The sequence below is a fragment of the Tamandua tetradactyla genome, chromosome 20, assembly GCF_023851605.1.
Source record: "Tamandua tetradactyla isolate mTamTet1 chromosome 20, mTamTet1.pri, whole genome shotgun sequence".
Lineage (NCBI taxonomy): Eukaryota > Metazoa > Chordata > Mammalia > Pilosa > Myrmecophagidae > Tamandua > Tamandua tetradactyla.
Window position 1 is genome coordinate 20,904,045 of NC_135346.1, and position 23,848 is coordinate 20,927,892.

A 23,848-nucleotide genomic window follows, 5' to 3' on the forward strand; every position below is an offset into this window, starting at 1 on the left:
ATAAAAAGCCAATAGAGAACACCAATCAATGGTCAAGACACTACTAGGGTTTGTGGTGGCAGAGAAATACATGAAGGAAATTGGTTTGCTGAGGGGTTTATTTAAAAAGCTGCAGAGATATTAAGGAATATTGTAAAGAATATGCACTTACATTTCTCTTATGTGAGCAAACAACTCTTTAGAAATATCTGACATTCACTAAACTAAATAAACCAAAACAACAATAATTCACAGGACTTTAAAAAGTAAGATGAAATATAGAAAAAGTAGAATTATAGCCTCATCTCAGAGTAATATATACCAGAATTTTCGGTGACCAGATAAATATGAACACATTTCTTTCACACAGAATTATGTAGGATAGTTTAGTATCTCGAATATCCATGACATGTCCAGACCGTATTTTAAATATATTACGAATTGATATCAGTATTTAAAATACTGGGAAGAAACTTCTTTCCCTTTGAGTTAACACACCTCTAACTGAAACTAAGTACGGAGCCAGATAGTATAAAAGTGTATTTGCAAACGACAAAGGTAAGGTATATCATTAAAGTAGGAAAAAGAAAAATAAAATATTTATTGGATTAAAAGAACCCAATTATATTGTGGAGGTAAGTGAATTCATGTAATCATTAGCCTTTGGAGCCGCATGATGTCGCTGTATACCAAGAAGTTTTCTCTATCCAAGGTCCAAAGACAATTCCTCTAACCATAACTGTCTTTAAAACTGGAACAATGGCGGATGCCGCAGAATTGAATTAAAAAGACTCCAGAAAAACAAGGGTTCATCGTTATATCAAGACAGGATCTCTTAATGGAAACAAAATACGTACTTGATATGGTGTTTTCTTGGCGAGGAGGCCCAGGATGCCAGTCTCTGCTCCTCTCACTTCTACTCCTCGCAGCCTGGGAGGCGGGGAGCGGCCAGGTTCACTACTCGGTCCCCGAGGAGGCCAAACACGGCACCTTCGTGGGCCGCATCGCGCAGGACCTGGGGCTGGAGCTGGGTGAGCTGGTGCCGCGCCTGTTCCGGGTGGCGTCCAAAGGCCGCGCGGACCTTCTGGAGGTAAATCTGCAGAATGGCATTTTGTTTGTGAATGCTCGGATCGACCGCGAGGAGCTGTGCGGGCGGAGCGCGGAGTGCAGCCTCCACCTGGAGGTGATCGTGGACAGGCCGCTGCAGGTGTTCCATGTGGAGGTGGAGGTGAAGGACATCAACGACAACCCTCCAATCTTCCCAGTAAAGGAACAAAAACTATTTGTTTCAGAATCCAGAATGCCAGATTCGCGGCTGCCTCTAGAGGGCGCATCGGATGCAGATATTGGCACTAACTCCATTTTAACCTATAGACTTAGCTCTAGTGACTACTTCACGCTAGATGTGAATTCAAAGAACGAGGAGAGTAAACAAATTGAGCTTGTGCTAAGGAAATCCTTGGACAGAGAGGAAGCTCCGGAACACAATTTATTCCTGACAGCTACTGATGGGGGCAAACCCGAGCTCACCGGCTCTGTTCAGCTGGTGGTCCTCGTGTTGGATGTGAACGATAATGCTCCCAGTTTTGAACGGTCTGAATACGAAGTGAGAATATTCGAAAACTCCGATCTCGGAACAGTACTTATCAAACTGAATGCTTCTGATAGGGATGAAGGGGTGAACGGGGAGATTTCATACTCATTTAATAGCCTCCTTCCACCCATGGTTTTTGACCAGTTTGCTATAGATCCAAACACTGGAGAAATAGTGCTTAAAGGGAATTTGGACTTTGAACGAGTAAATTTATATAAAATTCGCATTGACGCTACTGACAAAGGCCACCCTCCCATGGCGGGTCATTGCACCGTTTTGGTGAAAGTTTTGGATAAGAATGATAACGTCCCTCAGATTGCATTGACTTCTTTATCCTTGCCTGTCCGAGAGGACGCTCCACTTGGCACTGTCATCGCCCTGATCAGCGTGTCCGACCGCGATTCCGGGGTCAACGGGCAGGTCACCTGTTCCCTGACGCCCCACATCCCCTTCAAGCTGGTGTCCACCTTCAAGAATTACTATTCGCTGGTGCTGGACAGCGCCCTGGACCGCGAGAGCGTGTCGGCCTATGCGCTGGTGGTGACAGCGCGGGACGGGGGCTCGCCGCCTTTGTCGGCCTCGGCCAGCGTGTCGGTGGAGGTGGCCGACGTGAACGACAACGCGCCGGCCTTCGCGCAGCCCGAGTACACGGTGTTCGTCAAGGAGAACAACGCGCCGGGCTGCCACATCTTCACGGTGTCGGCGCGCGACGCGGACGCGCAGGAGAACGCGCTGGTGTCCTACTCGCTGGTGGAGCGGTGGCTGGGCGAGCGCGCCGTGTCGAGCTACGTGTCGGTGCACACGGAGAGCGGCAAGGTGTACGCGCTGCAGCCGCTGGACCACGAGGAGCTGGAGCTGCTGCAGTTCCAGGTGAGCGCGCGCGACGCGGGCTTCCCGCCTCTGGGCAGCAACGTGACGCTGCAGGTGTTCGTGCTGGACGAGAACGACAACGTGCCGGCGCTGCTGCCGCCTCGCGCGGGCGGCGTGGGCGGCGCGCTGAGCGAGCTGGTGCCGCGGTCGGTGGGCGCGGGCCACGTGGTGGCGAAGGTGCGCGCGGTGGACGCGGACTCGGGCTACAACGCGTGGCTGTCGTACGAGCTGCAGCCGGCGGCGGGCGGCGCGCGCAGCCCGTTCCGCGTGGGGCTGTACACGGGCGAGGTGAGCACGACGCGCGCCCTGGACGAGGCGGACGCGCCGCGCCAGCGCCTGCTGGTGCTGGTGAAGGACCACGGCGAGCCGGCGCTGACGGCCACGGCCACCGTGCTGCTGTCGCTGGTGGAGAGCGGCCAGGCGCTGAAGGCGTCGTCGCGGGCGTCGGCGGGCGTTGCGGGAGCCGAGGCGGCGCTGGTGGACGTGAACGTGTACCTGATCGTCGCCATCTGCGCCGTGTCCAGCCTGCTGGTGCTCACGCTGCTGCTGTACACGGCGCTGCGGTGCTCGGCCGTGCCTACGGAGGGCGCGTGCGGGCCGGGGAAGCCCACGCTGGTGTGCTCCAGCGCGGTGGGGAGCTGGTCGTACTCGCAGCAGAGGAGGCAGAGGGTGTGCTCTGGGGAGGGCCCGCCCAAGACCGACCTCATGGCCTTCAGCCCCAGCCTTCCGCCGTGTCCTGCATCTACAGATGAAATAGGTGAATCACACACTTCTTCGGACTCCTCTGGGAAGGTGGGTTGCTCCAGCATTATTTATTTGTTGTATTTATTATATACTTCTTTTTTGTTGTTGTTTATATATTGAAAGTTTTTTTAAAAATCACTTTACAGTGTAAATATATTTTTAATGATTTTATTTCATATCAAATAATAGTAGGTAACTTCCAATAAACTCTAGAAAAGTTTCTCTACTTTAAAAAACTAATTCTTACAGCGCTACAAATATGGCTCTCATTTCAGCTTGTATAAAATATGTTCCTAAATATCTGACAGCGTAGTTTATAAGAAAAAATATTGATAGATTATTTTCTACTCATCAAATTGCTTGAAATTCATTTTTATCTATCTCAGAGGCATAATATTTTCTTTGTTTCCTCGAGAAGTTTCTTTTTCTTGTCTAAAAATTTCTTAGTTCAGTGATAAAAAGCTTAGGCAGGTAAAGACATTGCAGACTTTGAATTCACTTGAAATTCATATCTGGAACTTTGCCAATTATATGTAACAGTTTAGGTGAGTATTTTCTCTTTATCTCAATAGTCCAAAAGATAGGAATCTGGTGGTGAGTATATGAACCTTTGACATCATTACATGTTTCACTGGATTGTAGTTTACAACTTTCAAATTGGTGGTTTTCCACTCTAGCATTAGTTTGGGAATATATTTTACTTCTCTAATTTATTTTTAAAACTTGTTTTGTATATATGTTGAGTTTTTAGGATGTGATTTATATTTTTCTTGTTTCAGCTATTTTATAGTGTGTTTTTAACCTAAAAGTGCCTTCGAGCAAAATCAGAGTGTCTTTGGGAATAAAGCCACAATATAACTATGAACATATGTTATATTTATTTGTAATAAAATAGTTCAGGACAATTTCCTTTTCCCTGTAAAATACTTTTGGAAAGCATTGAAATTATTCTGTTTTTGTCCAGTTTGAATATTCTCTCAACTGCTTCAGTCAGAGCTCTCTAGGTCATCTGTCATCACAACTCACCTTGAAGTCAGACTTACACCTTCAAATATCTCAATTCTTGCACTTTTTTCCAGGTTCCATGTGCCACTTGAACTTGGCCCATACATTGATTCTATTATATGGATTGAGGAATGCTGGAGGTGTCATTTACCCAAAAGCAACTCCTCTAGTTTCTTAGAACTAGTATCATTTACTGAGTACTTATTATGTCTTCCATAATTATAAAATCTATTCTTTATTAATGATGACTGGAGTAACATAATTGGTAATATACTCCTTTATATTTTAATCTTTGGTCTCTCCCAGAGTATGGGTGGTCATCATATGCAAATTCCAGAAGAGCCTTGAATACCATAGTACTGAATTTATCTTTTTGGATCTCCAGAAGCAGGAGCACACTGGGATCCAGGTAGTTTAAGGTTCAAAAAAAAAAAAAAAGGTTGGTAAGCCTAAAACAGGGAAGTACGGGCATGGAAGACATATATTTTGCTTCACAACTGAATCCGATGCTTCTATGGGTAACATTCCTCAATTTAAGCAAGAACCATGAAACCAATAAAGAAGCACTCCCATGCCATTCCTTAAATTCTGTGTCCTAGCTAGGGTGATCTATCTAAGTTATCATCCAACCTCAGTCATTTTTGAGAGTGAAGGGGGCACTAAGTATGCAGGACCACAAACATAAACCAAGCTGTTCCAGGCAAATTGGCGTCCATGGTCAACATTACCTGCTGATGTTAAAGGCATTAGCAACACCTGGAGTCCTCAGTGAACATTCTCATCCCCAGAGTCCACCTTCAGATTTCTGAATTGCTAATACCAGCCAATTTGCATTTTTACAATTAAGATTTTAGGTGCATAGCCCTATTCAGAATCGTGACGAAGCAAATTCTTGTTATTTAAGGGGATGTAATTGGATTAGTTCTACTTTTTATTCAATATTGGAGATTCATATTGAGACATTTATGTCAATATTCGGTCAAATAGGATGCATTGATAGGAATGGATTTTAGTTTTCATCTTTAGTTTTGTGTTAAGATGATAGTAGCTGAAACTGCACGTTGATATTGTGGATGGATAACTTTTATTGCATCTTAATTCAAACTTTGTAAGAAAACAAATCCTTAAAATTAGAAGTTTTATGGGCCTTGACACTGAAGCCATCTCAAAGGAGTAGGGGAGTATACAAACAGAATTTAATAGCACACGAGGTGATGAATTGAGTGACTATCATTTCCGTCAATTTTCTTATGTATAAATATAGTTGTTCTACTGTTCAGATCTCAATAGCAAATGAAGAGTTCAGAATTATTTCTCTTTTAAAATGTCTTTTTTACACATCATAAAATAATTAAATAAATCTATTATCATTTGGATAAGATCAAATTCCTATTCTTAAATTTTTATTTTTTTGGAAAAGGAGAAACTTCTATTTTTTCACTAACATATTAATGGAGAGTTTCACTTACTGAACATTTGATTCCAAGAAAATTGAGAGATAAAATATTTTTGCTGTAGGCTAGGATGAAAAACTTTTAGATATTGATAAAAACAATAAATAATAAAATTTTATCTTTTGGGTATTTGAAAAGCTTAAATGATGAAGATGAAAGCAGTTGTCTCTAAAAGTGGAAATCATAATTTTATAACTTATTTTTAGAATCATAAGATGGTTTTTGCCTATATAAGATGTAGATCATATAATGAAACTTCTCCCTGAACAACTGATTTCTCAATAAAATAACTTTCATGTTTCTTAAAGATAAGAACCATCAGTTAGCTTATAGTGCATTAGCAATAATAAAGCATTGTAGAGTGACAAAATTCTGCGGTAAAAATATTTTCTGGGAGCCAACTTTGATCTTGAGCATCATGACAATAAAAATGTGGCCAAATTGAAGACTGAGAATAGTTAACATTTATGAAGCACTCACTTTCTTGACGGTAGAATCCTAGGCTCTTATATGATAACTCGCACAGCTATGATATTATTATTATACCATTTGGAAGTGGAAACCAAGACAGGGAAAGGGTAAATGACTTTCCCCAAAGACACATGGCTACTAGTAAGTTGGCTAATAGGAATCAGAATGGAGAAATATCTGACGGTGAAACTGGTAATCTTACATTCTAGTGATCTGGATCAGAGGAGTTTGCAAACACCTTACAGAATTGGTGTCTTGAGATTAGTGTCTAAATAAGATTTATTGAATATAAATATAATGACAAAGAGAAGTGAAATAAAGTATGTGAACTTCAAGAGACCTTAACTTGTCATTCAACTAAAAAGTGTATCGGGATTATATAGCTCTTACGTGCGTTTTGAAATTGAGCGAATGCTTTGGTTAGGGAAAGGATTACTTCTCTGAGATTCTAGATTCAAGAAAACATTGCATTTGGGTTAGATATTGATTATTATTATATGCAAAAGAGACATAATATGAATCTTTAAAAGTTCATAGAGATGAAAATACACAAGTATAGAATTAAAAGATATGAGTGAAAGAGAAATTGTTGCACTCTTGAAGTTAAGCACAATCAAATTGTACTTACGCATTAAGACACCGGATGTCGCTGTCTTCCACAAAATGACTTTTCAGAACAAAGGCATAAACCACTGTTACTTAAGGATTAGGAAGTAGCTTCGTTCTGAGATCTTAGTCGTTTCGACAAAATTGGATATAAGAAATCGAATAAAAAAATTCGGAGCAGTGTGCGCATTCTAGATTGCTGATTCATGGATTTGTAAACAGAGGGAAAGTAAGATGTTGGTTTGTCGACCGAGGGTCCCTGCAGCCCGGCGTCTGCTGCTCTCGCTTCTGCTCCTCGCAGCCTGGGAGGCGGGGAGCGGCCAGGTTCACTACTCGGTCCCCGAGGAGGCCAAACACGGCACCTTCGTGGGCCGCATCGCGCAAGACCTGGGGCTGGAGCTGGCCGAGCTGGTGCCGCGCCTGTTCCGGGTGGCGTCCAAAGGCCGCGCGGACCTTCTGGAGGTAAATCTGCAGAACGGCATTTTATTTGTGAATGCTCGGATCGACCGCGAGGAGCTGTGCGGGCGGAGCGCGGAGTGCAGCCTCCACCTGGAGGTGATCGTGGACAGGCCGCTGCAGGTGTTCCATGTGGAGGTGGAGGTGAAGGACATCAACGACAACTCGCCGGTGTTCTCGGTCACAGAACAAAAGCTCTTAATACCCGAAAACCGACTGCTTGAATCTCGATTTCCGCTAGAAGGCGCATCTGATGCGGATGTTGGAGATAACGCAGTGCTTACTTACAAACTCAGTCCTAATGAATTCTTCGGGCTTGACATAAATAAAAAAGACAAAGGCAAATTCCCAGCACTTGTTCTGCGAAAACTGCTGGATCGCGAAGAAAATCATCAATTTAGGCTGTTACTGACTGCAACTGATGGAGGGAAACCTGAACTTACTGGATCTGTATCGCTGTCCATCCTGGTGTTGGATACCAATGATAATGCCCCTGTATTTGACCGATCCGTTTATGAAGTTAAAATGTATGAAAACCCAGCGAACCAAACATTAGTAATATGGCTAAATGCTTCTGATGCGGATGAAGGAATGAACAGGGAAATGACATATTCATTTAGCCCTTTGATCCCATCAAGTGTAAGAAGGAAATTTCTAATGAATGAAAGGACGGGAGAAATAAGAGTAAATGATGTTATTGACTTTGAGGATAGCAATATTTACGAAATTCATGTAGATGTTACAGATAAAGGAAGCCCATCTATGGTTGGTCATTGCACCGTCTTGGTGGAAATCTTGGATGAAAATGACAATTCACCTGAGGTGTTTGTCACTTCTTTGTCTCTCCCAGTCAAAGAGGATGCTCAAATGGGTACGGTCATCGCCCTGATCAGCGTGTCCGACCGCGATTCCGGTGCCAACGGGCAGGTGACCTGCTCCCTGACTCCCCACGTCCCCTTTAAGCTGGTGTCCACCTTCAAGAATTACTATTCGCTGGTGCTGGACAGCGCCCTGGACCGCGAGAGCGTGTCGGCCTATGCGCTGGTGGTGACAGCGCGGGACGGGGGCTCGCCGCCTTTGTCGGCCTCGGCCAGCGTGTCGGTGGAGGTGGCCGACGTGAACGACAACGCGCCGGCCTTCGCGCAGCCCGAGTACACGGTGTTCGTCAAGGAGAACAACGCGCCGGGCTGCCACATCTTCACGGTGTCGGCGCGCGACGCGGACGCGCAGGAGAACGCGCTGGTGTCCTACTCGCTGGTGGAGCGGCGGCTGGGCGAGCGCGCCGTGTCGAGCTACGTGTCGGTGCACGCGGAGAGCGGCAAGGTGTACGCGCTGCAGCCGCTGGACCACGAGGAGCTGGAGCTGCTGCAGTTCCAGGTGAGCGCGCGCGACGCGGGCTTCCCGCCCCTGGGCAGCAACGTGACGCTGCAGGTGTTCGTGCTGGACGAGAACGACAACGCGCCGGCGCTGCTGCCGCCTCGCGCGGGCGGCGTGGGCGGCGCGCTGAGCGAGCTGGTGCCGCGGTCGGTGGGCGCGGGCCACGTGGTGGCGAAGGTGCGCGCGGTGGACGCCGACTCGGGCTACAACGCGTGGCTGTCGTACGAGCTGCAGCCGGCGGCGGGCGGCGCGCGCAGCCCGTTCCGCGTGGGGCTGTACACGGGCGAGGTGAGCACGACGCGCGCCCTGGACGAGGCGGACGCGCCGCGCCAGCGCCTGCTGGTGCTGGTGAAGGACCACGGCGAGCCGGCGCTGACGGCCACGGCCACCGTGCTGCTGTCGCTGGTGGAGAGCGGCCAGGCGCTGAAGGCGTCGTCGCGGGCGTTGGCGGGCGTGGCGGGAGCCGAGGCGGCGCTGGTGGACGTGAACGTGTACCTGATCGTCGCCATCTGCGCCGTGTCCAGCCTGCTGGTGCTCACGCTGCTGCTGTACACGGCGCTGCGGTGCTCGGCCCCGCCCCCGGAGGGCGCGTGCGGGCCGGGGAAGCCCACGCTGGTGTGCTCCAGCGCGGTGGGGAGCTGGTCGTACTCGCAGCAGAGGAGGCAGAGGGTGTGCTCTGGGGAGGGGCCGCCCAAGGCCGACCTCATGGCCTTCAGCCCCAGCCTTCCGCCGTGTCCGGTGTCTGATGTGGGAGTGGAAGAACAGTCTGTTGGAGGGGACCACTCTGGAAAGGTGGGTTATTATACCTTTTGTTTCATATTTTTCTTTGTGAATATTTTCTCACACATCATTTTTCTGTATTTCCAGGAATATCTTCATCCTTTCGATATACATACTGCTTTTCCTCAAACATTTATAGTATACCTATTGTAATATGCTTAATTTTACGAGTTTCTTTTAAAATTTTCTTTTATTCCCAGTACATCAACCTTTGCTCCATAGTTCAGTTTTAAAAATATTCATTGTGTTCTGAATACATGTATATTTTCATGTACAAATACTTGATTTATGATGCATCTCACAATTACTTTTATTACCAGCCTCTTCTTGATGTTACAGATATCTGTTTTTTTTTCTTTTGGCCTGGGTAGGTTCTGGGAACCTGGTTTCTGGCATGGCAGGCAAAAATTCTGTCACTGAGCCACCGCTCCACCGCCCTATGTTACAAATATTTTTAAGATCAGTACTTCTATTCATAAGTATTTCGTTTTCAAACTACTGTTTGATCATGTGGGAGACCCAGGTTTGATTCACGGCCCACGCACCCCCCCAATACAAAACTATTTGAAATAACCTCTAATAACATTAATGAATAAGTATACTGCACTGATCATTAACTCTTTAGTGGCAAAATGTGGTTTTGCTCCTGGAACTGTAGCATAAGTGTATTGTAACATAACTCTGTGGCATATTAAATCTTTGGTATTTAGTAATTATATACTCTCCTCAAATGTCTCTATCAATTAATATGCGTTTTCATTTTTAATTCGGTAGAGGTGGTACATGTGGCCAGTGTATATTATTCTCTTTTTTTATCAGAAGAAAAGGTGATTTTCATAGCTATTCATAGCTATTATTACATAAATTAATTAAACTGCTCTTCATTGACTTCTTGTTTGTCAACATGAGGCATTGCTTATGACATTCACTAATTAGCTCTTTCCACTTTGAGGAAAGTGCCGTAATTATGTTTAATAATTAGGAGCATTTGGAAATAATTTTCCATTTTAAGGAGAGTGAACATGCTTACTTTAGACCAAATTAATATTAGTAGTTTGAAAAAAATTGAATTATCCTCTTAGGATTTTTCTACTGATGTGGTATCATATTATATTAGTTTATAGCTTCTCTAGTCATCTTAAACAGGGTTAGGTTGTATGATATAGACTCAGAAATGCAAACCAAGTCAATTGCATGCTCTCAACACCATCTTATCAATTAGCCTTTCTAAAAGTTATTGCTACCTAATACCCATGATTTCATTCTTGTCCTTTATTAAATCCAGTGTTATCAAATAACTCATAATGCAATTTATTTATCAACTTGACTCCAGTTCTCAGTAGTTAATTTTCCTTTGTCCTTTCCCTTTCAACATGCAGATTGAATTTCTTACTCAGCGTAGTATGTACTTGATCAGTAGCTTCCAATAAAATTTGAAATGACTATTCAAATTGTGAAATGCAGAAAACAATTATTATAACCAGAATATAAGCATGGTATTGACTTACATTTTAATACTTTCTATGGCATATCTCTAACGCTTAGGGATTATAGAGAAATTAATGCAAAGTGCAAAGTGTATTTGTTACTATATCAAATAAGTTTATGAAATATATACCTTCTCCTCAAAAAAGTTCCCCTGGAGATCTTGTATCACCCCAGTATCTTCTATTTCCTTATTAAGAAGTCAGCTTAATCATACAAGTCTCGGGTCTCTAGGTTCTAGAGATCGATTGATAATAAGTTTTGATTTTAATTTCATATAATTTGAAGTCTTTTAGTCTAAATATTAGGAGGTGACTTAACCTCCAAGGTAAAGATTATGCTGGTTGGACCCCCAAACTTCCAAAAAGATAATGATCATCATTGTGTATATATAATTTGTGGTTATCTTTGATTTATAATTCCCTATTCTTTCTAATATAGATATAAATGTACTGGGTTGTGTATTTTTCAGTGCTATGACTTTTAATTTTATTTTTCATTTAGCTTTTTTTCTGTTAATTTTTTTTACAAAAGTGGTAATGTCTCAGAGTATACCCAAAGAAGAGACAAAGTTTACTTAAAATCAATACATAATTCAATCTCTTCTCTTCCCTAGAGTACATATTATGATTTCTAAATTAAAAATTGTCTTTTATATACTTTTGGATTTGATTGTTCCCTGAGCTTCTGTAATCATAAATCCCCAGAGCCATCAACATCCTTGAACTTAGCTTTATATCAACCTGCATATTGGCTTCCTTCTTCTTACATCTACCTGTATCTAGGCCTTTTATAATGTTGGTATTCAATATCAGCTGAACTGTCTTGTCTAAACACATCTCGTCATCTGAACTGTTATGAAACATAGAATTTTGTGTTCACCAATTTAGTACTATTTATTTTACTTTGCCCTATTATGGATAGATTTCCATTAAAAATACAAATATTCACAAAAATGATAATCCTAAGGTCTATGAAGGAGGAAGTGCAGGATGGGGAGTGTAACTGAAGAGAGAGCTCAGAATGAGAAGTTGAAAGATTGCAAAGACAAAATTTATTGACTTCCATTTGACAATGTTTGCTTCTGTGTCTGCTACTAAAAAAGAAATAAAAAAAAAACTTGTTGGATGGTTTCTTCCATTCAGTTCAGAAACATGAAACTAGATAGTTTCATAAATCAAGGATTGCTTTTCACATTCTTGCTGGTAAAGGAATTAGTCCATTTCTTTTCAAACTGTATTAAGCATCTTATTTTGATAATCATATTTAAAATGCTAATTATTAGCATTTTATTAGCATATTATTATCATTAAAGTGAGGTTAATCATGAGTGGTCTTCAGTTTTTGTTGGCATAATATTTGTTGTAGTCTATTTCGAGATGAGTGGCCAATCCTTAGTTTTATTGACATACAATAATTTTTGGTATATGAAAGCCTTGAACTTTGAGGACTTTAAAAGTTGCCTCTCATTTGTACTAAATAAAGCTAGCCTTTAAGCCAAAAATGGAATTGGATCTTCAGCATACCGTCCTGGACAAGTATGAAACATAGAATTACGCATTTACCAATGTAGTCCTACTGCTATGAAGGATGAGTATACCCATAGGGAATGGATTATTGCAGTTAGCAAACATGGGGAGGTTTTACATTATTTAGTCATCTCTCTTTCTGCATTTTGTCCCTTCCATATGCTAAAACTTCATCTTGCTGTTTTCTTTATGCAAGTATATTGGTATAGAACTTTTGTCTTTCACCATTAAAAATAACTAACTGTGATTAAAACCAGAAATTTTTTTTTACCGAGATTTATAGTCATTGACTAGCTATTTTAAAAAATGTTCAGAATGAAGACTCAAAGCTTACTTTCACATAAAACCTTAGATTCCCAAGGAAACCATTTACAACTTTTTTATTAGTCGAGAAAGTTGGAATTTTCTCAGCGGCTGCCATCTTACTGGAATGATTTCAGTTATTTGATAGTTGGTTATTTAAAGTCATGAGAAGGATTGAAAGTTGTTTCTTTAAGTTCTTTCTTCTCTACTCTCTTCTATAAATTTTATTGCAAATGATGAACACTGTTATACAAATTTTATTTTTTTTAATCTGGGGTAAAAATGGGAAAATGAAATTGAGTAAATGAATAGGGTTATAACGATCTTTGCATTCTAGTTCTTAAACCATTTCTGGAAAAAATGGATATAAGGACCAGACAGATATAGGCTCTATTCCTGGTTCAGTTTTTTGGCGGGTGGTGGTGGTGGTGGTGGTGGTGTAAGAAGGAGATTATCTGGCCAATTAAGCAACAGCTATAATGCAAATTAAAGTTGCCCTTCAGGATGTTAATTAGAACATTCACCCTGAGCTAATACATTGATTGAAAAAGAGCTTTAATATAAGAAAAATTCTTTAAAATATATTTTGTTCCCAAGTGTCAGTGCTGGGTAAATCCATTAATAGCAAAGCAAAGAAATATTTGGATAAGTTGATAAATAGCTTACATATTAGCATTGATTTGAAATTCTGATATTTGAGGTAGTAACTTCGAGGTTTTGTATCTTCAATTATGCTCTACACAGTTAGACCAAATGTTTAGAATAATATCAAATAGTATAAGGACTATGCGACACGAAATTATAGTGTTAGGAATGGAGTAGACTGTAAGAGGCCATTCCAAAATGATCGATTTCGAAAACTCTAAAAAAAAGTTTCACTAGTATCTTATCAACATGGGCTTTTCATGATCATATGGGTGGTAATATAGTTAGTTCAGTAGAGGCATGCTCTTTTGGATGTCTCTATCCAAAATAATTTGTAAGACAAAACCACCTTTAGAGAGCTAGTGTTCCCACACAAGGGAGATATAATGAAAAACTTTTAAAAGCCCACAATGAAAAACACGGACAATATGAAGAAATTAAGAAAGAAGCAATGCAGGTGAAAGCAAGTCATAAAAACTCAAGCGCACTTACATATTCAACCACAGGATGTCGTTGTTCTCCAAAGAGAGGATTTTCTAACAGAAGAAAATCACCTCCCAGGACGAGAAGCTCCACTGTTCGGTGTTTTAGTGATTAGAAACACACGTAGAGTGTAAATATAGGTTAGGATCAAAGGAGCAAAGACTCAAAGAAAAGATCTCAAAAGGACTACACCTTTCCAGTCATGAAATATTGACTTATTAACTAGAAGAGCGCCATGATGTTCGCCTCCAGACCAGGAGGCGGGCGATCCGGTCGCCTCTTGCTTCCGCTTCTGCTCCTCGCAGCCTGGGAGGCGGGGAGCGGCCAGGTTCACTACTCGGTCCCCGAGGAGGCCAAACACGGCACCTTCGTGGGCCGCATCGCGCAGGACCTGGGGCTGGAGCTGGCCGAGCTGGTGCCGCGCCTGTTCCGGGTGGCGTCCAAAGGCCGCGCGGACCTTCTGGAGGTAAATCTGCAGAATGGCATTTTGTTTGTGAATGCTCGGATCGACCGCGAGAAGCTGTGCGGGCGGAGCGCGGAGTGCAGCATCCACTTGGAGGTGATCTTGGACAGGCCGCTGCAGGTGTTCCATGTGGAGGTGGAGGTGAAGGATATCAACGACAACCCGCCTGTATTCCCGGCCACACAAAAGAATCTGTTTATTTCTGAAACTAGAGCTCTTGAGTCCCATTTTTCACTAGAGGGCGCCTCGGATGCAGACGTCGGATCCAACGCTCTGCTGACTTACAGACTGAGCCCCAATGAGTATTTCTCGCTGGAAGTACCAATTAATGAAGAACAGGTAACACCTCTCGAACTAGTATTAAAAAAGCATTTAGACAGAGAAGTCTCTTCCGAACTTCTCTTGGTGCTCAAAGCAACAGATAGGGGCAAACCTGAGCTGACAGGCACGTTGGAGATACATATTACAGTTCTGGATGCAAATGACAATGCTCCAGTGTTTGACAAAGCAATCTATCGGGTAAAATTACTGGAAAATGCAAAAAAAGGTCAATTAGTTATTAGACTTAACGCCTCAGATTTGGACGAGGGCTCAAATAGCCATATGCTTTATTCCTTTGGAACTGATATCTCCCCCAATATAGAAGCTTCTTTTCGCATGGATCCAGCCTCTGGAGAAATCAAAGTAACTGGAAAAATAGATTTCGAAGAAACTAAGTTATATAGAATTCAGGTAGAAGCAGTTGACGAAGGAAACCCCCCAATGTTTGGCCACTGTACTGTTTTGATAGAAATCTTGGACATCAACGATAATGCGCCAGAGTTGGTGGTGACGTCACTATCACTCCCTGTCCCAGAGGACGCTCCACTCGGCGCCGTGATCGCCCTGATCAGCGTGTCCGACCGCGACTCCGGGGCCAATGGACAAGTGACTTGCTTCCTAACGTCCCACATCCCATTCAAGCTGGTGTCCACCTTCAAGAATTACTATTCGCTGGTGCTGGACAGCGCCCTGGACCGCGAGAGCGTGTCGGCCTATGCGCTGGTGGTGACAGCGCGGGACGGGGGCTCGCCGCCTTTGTCGGCCTCGGCCAGCGTGTCGGTGGAGGTGGCCGACGTGAACGACAACGCGCCGGCCTTCGCGCAGCCCGAGTACACGGTGTTCGTCAAGGAGAACAACGCGCCGGGCAGCCACATCTTCACGGTGTCGGCGCGCGACGCAGACGCGCAGGAGAACGCGCTGGTGTCCTACTCGCTGGTGGAGCGGCGGCTGGGCGAGCGCGCCGTGTCGAGCTACGTGTCGGTGCACGCGGAGAGCGGCAAGGTGTACGCGCTGCAGCCGCTGGACCACGAGGAGCTGGAGCTGCTGCAGTTCCAGGTGAGCGCGCGCGACGCGGGCTTTCCGCCTCTGGGCAGCAACGTGACGCTGCAGGTGTTCGTACTGGACGAGAACGACAACGCGCCGGCGCTGCTGCCGCCTCGCGCGGGAGGCGCGGGCGGCGCGCTGAGCGAGCTGGTGCCGCGGTCGGTGGGCGCAGGCCACGTGGTGGCGAAGGTGCGCGCGGTGGACGCCGACTCGGGCTACAACGCGTGGCTGTCGTACGAGCTGCAGCCGGCGGCGGGCGGCGCGCGCAGCCCGTTCCGCGTGGGGCTGTACACGGGCGAGGTGAGCACGACGCGCGCCCTGGACGAGGCGTACGCGCCGCGCCAGCGCCTGCTGGTGCTGGTGAAGGACCACGGCGAGCCGGCGCTGACGGCCACGGCCACCGTGCTGCTGTCGCTGGTGGAGAGCGGCCAGGCGCTGAAGGCGTCGTCGCGGGCGTCGGCGGGCGTGGCGGGAGCCGAGGCGGCGCTGGTGGACGTGAACGTGTACCTGATCGTCGCCATCTGTGCCGTGTCCAGCCTGCTGGTGCTCACGCTGCTGCTGTACACGGCGCTGCGGTGCTCGGCCGCGCCCACGGAGGGCGCGTGCAGGCCGGGGAAGCCCACGCTGGTGTGCTCCAGCGCGGTGGGGAGCTGGTCGTACTCGCAGCAGAGGAGGCAGAGGGTGTGCTCTGGGGAGGGGCCGCCCAAGGCCGACCTCATGGCCTTCAGCCCCAGCCTTCCTCCCAGTTTGGATAGAGAAGATGGAGAGGAAAGGCAAGAGGCAGCACTAAATCACCTTGGGCAGGTGAGTTTTCTGTAAATCCCCCCTATTACGGAAATCTATGTTAAATATTTTTAAAATTCAGTTTATTTCACGGACAATTTTTCTTTCTATTTTTTGAAGTTATTTTCTTTCCTTCCTTCCTTCTTTGTTTTCTTCCTTCCTTCCTTCGTTCGTTCATTAGTTCGTTCGTTCGTTCCTTCCTTCCTTAAGATGCAGTTTAGAGGACAATCATGTATAAAATACGGGATTCCCATATCCCACCTTGCGTTGGTGTGGAATATTTGTTTCAATTATTGATAGCATTTTTTAATAATTATAGTATTAACTACTCTCCATGGCTTAGTTTAGGGTTCATTGTTTCTGTAGTGTAGCTCTATGGATTAAAAATAATTTTTATTCCATTATGATACATGCAATCTAATAGTTCCCCTTCTAATCACATTCAGATATATATTTCAGTGTTGTTAATTAGTTCACAATGTTGTGCTACCATTACTATCATGGACAATTTTTAATGAACTCCATTTTAAACATTTTTTTTACATAAAAATAATGTTCTGCTAGTGAAATGCCAGAAGATGTACACAAATTCAGTCTTTTAATTAATATGAAGGATTTATTTGGCCAATAAATCCTTTTCTCCTAATGTTTGGTTAGAAAATGTTAAAATGAGTAAAGTGCAAGAATGACTCTCCTGCCTTTACTTATTTTGAAATAATTACCATTTTTCAATGATCTCCTCATATCATTTCATTTCACCTCTTTACTTTTATAATATAGATACTCGTTAAGTTTGCTCATCTTCCTTATCTTTTAACAATTTTTCCCATGATATTTCCTCATTATTAAATCACTTGGTTTTTCTCACTTAGGCTTGGATCAATAATTGAACTGTTACATTCTCTTCAAAATGATTTACTTTTCTTTTCTTCAGTGTTAAACATTATCATTCCTTTATTAAATATTTTTAATTAATGAAATGATTGATGAAATGGTCTTTAGCTTTGCCTCTATGGCTGTGATAAAATCTGTTTTCATTTTATTTGCAGAAAAATATCAGTCTTATACTCTAAGTTATATAACTTAAAGTTCTGTCCATTTTAATATTTTGTTTCATGAGTGGAAAGAAATTTATCAGTTACCACTTACTCAAACAGAGCTCCCTGATTTATGCTTCCAAAGTAAAGTAGCGCAAATAACATTATTCAATCAAGGCATGCATATAGGCTTATAATTATCTGCAATATATGCTCTTAGGCATGTGTACCTAAGTTTTATGAATTCATCTAGGAAGGGAAAAGTTAGGAATCCATTAACATGAGAGTACATGGGTGGTTCAGTTGTGTATGCCCCCTTGCCATGTGGGAGACTAGGATTCAATTCCCGGCCCATGCACTCCACCTCCTCCCCTCTGAATATATGCATATTAACGTGGATGCCTATTGACTGCTAATTTCATGCACATCATATTTTCAATGTTTTCTCTTTAGTGTTTGCTCAATTTTTATTCCCCGTGGTGTAGTCACATCTGAAGATTCTAGAAAACATCATTTACTTCTAGGTCATTAACTTTTCTTAGCTTTATGTAGGGTGGCAGAATCTCACAATGCTTTGATAATCTGATGAAAACCCTAGGTGTGCATTTTCCTCTTAAAATTACACAGCAAACCACTTGGCATACTATTGGAGGAGTCGGTGATTACCTTTGTACCTCAGTATTAATTGGCTAAAAACATTTAAGTATTCAAAAGTAGACAAGATAAAAATTACAAAACATTACAAAGTCAAAAATGATTAAAACACGCTATTATTTTTGAAACTTTGTAAATATATATGAATGTTAGGCAGGACCCATATTATTGTGCATCTCCAAATGAATGTCTTGGAATTATTCATTGTCATTTAAATTTAATAAAAGTGTTGGGTGTGTTTTAAGTATAGGTTAAAATTTTGCAAGTCGTTACATTATATAAGTAATAAAAGTGCATTTTAGATCATTTCAGATTACCTGGACTAAGGCCTGCAAATTTAGCATCTTTCATATCTATTCTTAGAATATTCATTCTGTGGTGTAAAATTATAATTTCAGTCTGTTTTCTAGTTCAATTGTTGAAGTGTTAAGCTACCTTTAGATGTTCCTATCTGTTCAATAATTTAATTATGTCTATAATGTGTGAGGACTATATAAAATACTATATTTTCATTAAAGCACCTTAGCATTACATTACGTAGCTATTTTTGAAAATGGAAAATGTGAAATGAAGATACTTGGTGGTAATCTTAGACAAACCAAGTAAGTACCCTGATAACCTCAAAATTCAAATGTGTTTTTGATTAAGAGAGAGCTTTATAGCTTATTTAAATTATATTTGTGGCACCATTCTTAGCTATCTTATTCTTGGTCATTCATTTTTAGTTAAGTAAGGGTTTCACATCACAGTTTTCTTTATTATTACATGTAAAAGGAGAGGTGAATATTTTGACTTGAACTATAATGAACTTATAAACACTATATTGAATTGTTCACAACTACCTGTAGGCTCTTATCTGTGTCTTGTTTTCCCTTAAGGCTGGTCTTGAATTAGCAAATAAAACCACGAAAGGTCTTTTGATCCCCCTTTCCATTATTGTCATTATTCTGAATTTCTGAAGAGAAGCATATTCTGAATAACTACCAACTGATCTGCGTGGAAAGATTCAGAGGGAAACACCAAAAAGTCAGTATCAAGTTCATATTCTTTTGAGTTTAGTGAATGAGATTAGGCTCCAGTACACATCAATAGATGTTTTTCAAATTAGTGTTCCATTGCCACCTTAAAATATTGTGAAATTTATAGACTTCAACACCTTACAAGAATACGACTTACTCCTCCTAGAATAAAACTTTCTGGAGTCTCTACTGAAACTCGTTTTAGCATATTATGGAAATGAGAGTAGTTGTATGAAGAGGTCATTATATTAAAACATCCAAAAAACAAAACAGTGACGTCTTCCATATTTGTGATGAATTACAGGTTTGTGAATAAAATGAAATTCACAAATTCGTAAATCTTCACTAGATTTGTGAATAAAATCACTTATATAAATGAAATGTTTTTAAATCAATAGAAATAATATTTTAGTTTCTTTTCTTACAAAATGAGGAAAGTCTTAACTGTTGTCTAAAGACCTACAATTGAGGGCTTGTGAAGATTAATTTAAAACCATTAAAACAGTGTGAATTTTAAAGTGATTAAGGGTAGGGATGATGTACACCATTCTTTATTTCATTTTCCTTGATAGTTAAATAGTAGCTTATAAAATACTGTATTTCAATGATTATCTTATGATAGACTTTGAAGCTGAAGATGTTCATGAAAATAATGTAATAAAAGTATTTGTGTTTTGTTGCTAATATAAAAATGTATTAACTAAAAGCACATTCACAAATGATCCACGCAACTATTCATACAAAGAATTTGAGAAACAATGTAGGATGACCTAGGACATGGCCATACCGAAAAGTACCTCAGGATCTTTTTTGTACTTACATAATCAGTCACCTGGTGTCGCTGTACACTCAAAAGGTGAAAAAGGAAAATTTGTGCGAGCGCCCAAAGATTCCAACTCTTCACAAGAACAAGATAGACTCCATATTGACCGAATGCTGAATAGAATTTACTAAATATATACTTACAGAAAAGCGCGAATGCTCATAAAATACTCCATGCAAGAGATCCTTTAAAATTGACCTCAGAAGCCCTCATTATCTGCAATGGTGTTTTCCTGGCGAGAAAGCCCCGGAGCCCGGCGTCTGCTGCTCTCGCTTCTGCTCCTCGCAGCCTGGGAGGCGGGGAGAGGCCAGGTCCGCTACTCGGTCCCCGAGGAGGCCAAACACGGCACCTTCGTGGGCCGCATCGCGCAGGACCTGGGGCTGGAGCTGGCCGAGCTGGTGCCGCGCCTGTTCCGGGTGGCGTCCAAAGGCCGCGCGGACCTTCTGGAGGTAAATCTGCAGAACGGCATTTTGTTTGTGAATGCTCGGATCGACCGCGAGGAGCTGTGCGGGCGGAGCGCGGAGTGCAGCCTCCACCTGGAGGTGATCGTGGACAGGCCGCTGCAAGTGTTCCATGTGGAGGTGGAGGTGAAGGACATCAACGACAACCCGCCCGTCTTTAGAGAAAGAGAACAAAAGGTACTTATTTCTGAATCTGCCCCGCTGGACTCTCATTTTCCTCTAGAGGGCGCTTCCGATGCAGATATCGGTGTAAACTCTCTCTTGGCCTACAGGTTAAGTCTAAATGAGCATTTTGCGCTTAAAATGATAACGAAAAACGATAAAAGTATATTGCCTGAATTAGTTCTTCGGAAGTCACTGGATAGAGAGGAAACCCAAGAACTTAAATTAATGCTGACTGCCACTGATGAAGGTAAGCCGGAACTAACAGGATTTGTTCAGATTCAAATAACCATCCTGGATGTGAATGACAACGCTCCAGAGTTTGACCAGCCTGTCTATAAAGTGGCGTTGTTAGAAAATGTTGAGAACTCTACTAGAGTGATTCAACTGAATGCCTCGGATTTAGACGATGGACCTAATAGAGAAATTTCCTATGGAATCAGAATGACTTTGCCAGTGAGTGAGAAATGTATGTTTTCGATAAATCCAGACACTGGTGTAATCAGAATTTATGGGATGCTGGATTTTGAAGAGAATAATGCATACGAAATTCACGTTAACGCCATTGATAAAGGCATTCCCTCTATGGCAGGGCACAGCACTGTCCTGGTGGAAGTCCTGGACCTGAATGACAACGTCCCCGAGGTAATGATTACTTCGCTGTCCCTTACCGTGCAAGAGGACGCTCAGCTGGGCACCGTCATCTCTCTGATTAGCGTGTCCGACCGGGACTCCGGGACCTACGGGCAGGTGACCTGCTCTCTGACGCCCAATGTTCCGTTCAGGCTGGTGTCCACATTCAAGAATTACTATTCGCTGGTGCTGGACAGCGCCCTGGACCGCGAGAGCGTGTCGGCCTATGCGCTGGTGGTGACAGCGCGGGACGGGGGCTCGCCGCCTTTGTCGGCCTCGGCCAGCGTGTCGGTGGAGGTGGCCGACGTGAACGACAACGCGCCGGCCTTCGCGCAGCCCGAGTACACGGTGTTCGTCAAGGAGAACAACGCGCCGGGCTGCCACATCTTCACGGTGTCGGCGCGCGACGCGGACGCGCAGGAGAACGCACTGGTGTCCTACTCGCTGGTGGAGAGGCGGCTGGGCGAGCGCGCCGTGTCGAGCTACGTGTCGGTGCACGCGGAGAGCGGCAAGGTGTACGCGCTGCAGCCGCTGGACCACGAGGAGCTGGAGCTGCTGCAGTTCCAGGTGAGCGCGCGCGACGCGGGCTTTCCGCCTCTGGGCAGCAACGTGACGCTGCAGGTGTTCGTGCTGGACGAGAATGACAACGCGCCGGCGCTGCTGCCGCCTCGCGCGGGAGGCGTGGGCGGCGCGCTGAGCGAGCTGGTGCCGCGGTCGGTGGGCGCGGGCCACGTGGTGGCGAAGGTGCGCGCGGTGGACGCGGACTCGGGCTACAACGCGTGGCTGTCGTACGAGTTGCAGCCGGCGGCTGGCGGCGCGCGCAGCCCGTTCCGCGTGGGGCTGTACACGGGCGAGGTGAGCACGACGCGCGCCCTGGACGAGGCGGACGCGCCGCGCCAGCGCCTGCTGGTGCTGGTGAAGGACCACGGCGAGCCGGCGCTGACGGCCACTGCCACCGTGCTGCTGTCGCTGGTGGAGAGCGGCCAGGCGCTGAAGGCGTCGTCGCGGGCGTCGGCGGGCGTGGCGGGAGCCGAGGCGGCGCTGGTGGACGTGAACGTGTATCTGATCGTCGCCATCTGTGCCGTGTCCAGCCTGCTGGTGCTCACGCTGCTACTGTACACGGCGCTGCGGTGCTCGGCCGTGCCTACGGAGGGCGCGTGCGGGCCGGGAAAGCCCACGCTGGTGTGCTCCAGCGCGGTGGGGAGCTGGTCGTACTCGCAGCAGAGGAGGCAGAGGGTGTGCTCTGGGGAGGGGCCGCCCAAGACCGACCTCATGGCCTTCAGCCCCAGCCTTCCGCAGTCACAAGAAAATTGTTTAAATTCTTCCAGTGAAGTAAGTCGTTCATATTATTTAAATATATTTTGTCTTTCGAAACTTGCTCGTAGGTTATAACTAGTCCTCTTTAGCCTGTTTTTCTTCATAATGTTATCCTTTAAGCCACGGAATTCCTCTTCCATCGTATGAGCATTCTTAGCCGTACTGAACCTCCTGAATTTGCCCACATTGCTTTAATAGGTGAACTATTTAGATCAGCGGACACAGATCCCCACACTTCTTCATTTTCCTGTCTTATCATTTGCCTTACTCTCTATGAATGATTAATCTCGAAAAATATTAGTACATTAGAGTTTAAGGTGGTCAGGTGTTTGATATTACTTAAATTAAAAAAGAATTTGAAACAGAATTTCAAGATTACAGAAAAATTGCAAGAACTGTACAGAGAGTTCCCAGATACCATTAGCAGGATTCCCCAAATTTAAATTTTACATTTTAATTATGTATACCTATGCTCTATATTTATAGAAGTATGTATACACATATATTTATATTTACATACACATGATTTGTAAAAATGAGTCACTTATGATTATGTTGCAGACATGTGGCGGTTCTTAGAATGAAGAGGCTTGAGTGAACCAATCAACATGCATTAAGCTTAGAACAGTGCTGGCAGTTAGAGTGTTTAATAAATCTTGTTTGTGTTATTTCTTTCATTATATGCATTTTTTCTTTTTGCTTTGTATATTTAATCATAATAAATAATTTTTCTTCAAAACCACATTTTATGTTAAAAATCATGAGCAAAGTAATTAGTCCCTGAGGAGAATAGATTGTTTAAATATTTATTCCATAAATTTATACTTAGGTAGGAGAAATCACAATTTTTATTTAGTTATATTAAAACTAATGTTATTTATGGTTTACCATTCAACTAGAAAGCAAGATCTATTTTGCATAGAAAGGATAAGATTTGTTGTCTTTTTAGGCACAATTATACCATTAGATCTATTTTCTATCATTTCTAATAGTGACTTTTTAAATAATATTTCACTCTATCCTCTTTCTGTTTTACAATTTAGCATGTGAGAATAATGAAATGTCCTTAGTCACAAGGAAATTTATTGGTTTTTTTTTCCCCAATCACTTCTCCCACTTGCAAACTTATTCCCTTTCTCTGAAAGTATGAATCTACTCTTGAGTTGTTCAAGGGTGTAAAATTGGACAAAAATTTCCTAGGTGAATTTAGCAACAGAAGAAAAAGGAAATCTAACATTTATTTTGTATTCATTATTTACCAGGGGGTGAGTGAGACATCATTATACATAATTTGTCAGCCAATTTACATACCAACCCTTCAAACTAAGTAGTGTTATTCTAATATTTTTC

The 23,848-nt window shown here is 43.5% G+C and overlaps 4 protein-coding genes across 4 annotated transcripts; all 4 read left to right on the plus strand.

Moving 5' to 3' along the window:
- Positions 1-817: 817 nt before the first annotated feature.
- LOC143664292 (protocadherin alpha-8-like) lies at positions 818-4,284 on the plus strand. The gene is made up of 2 exons (XM_077137968.1): positions 818-3,235; positions 4,267-4,284. Exons 1-2 carry the CDS (start codon positions 818-820, stop codon positions 4,282-4,284), a joined length of 2,436 nt encoding a protein of 811 aa, XP_076994083.1.
- A 2,673-nt stretch (positions 4,285-6,957) lies between these two features.
- On the plus strand, positions 6,958-9,569 carry LOC143664293 (protocadherin alpha-10-like). The gene is made up of 2 exons (XM_077137969.1): positions 6,958-9,348; positions 9,537-9,569. Exons 1-2 carry the CDS (start codon positions 6,958-6,960, stop codon positions 9,567-9,569), a joined length of 2,424 nt encoding a protein of 807 aa, XP_076994084.1.
- A 4,447-nt stretch (positions 9,570-14,016) lies between these two features.
- On the plus strand, positions 14,017-16,428 carry LOC143664294 (protocadherin alpha-10-like). The gene has a single exon (XM_077137970.1). The coding sequence runs from the start codon at positions 14,017-14,019 to the stop codon at positions 16,426-16,428; it is 2,412 nt and encodes an 803-aa protein (XP_076994085.1).
- Positions 16,429-20,146: 3,718 nt separating this feature from the next.
- Positions 20,147-22,573, plus strand: LOC143664295 (protocadherin alpha-12-like). Its single transcript, XM_077137971.1, has one exon. The coding sequence runs from the start codon at positions 20,147-20,149 to the stop codon at positions 22,571-22,573; it is 2,427 nt and encodes an 808-aa protein (XP_076994086.1).
- Positions 22,574-23,848: the final 1,275 nt, after the last annotated feature.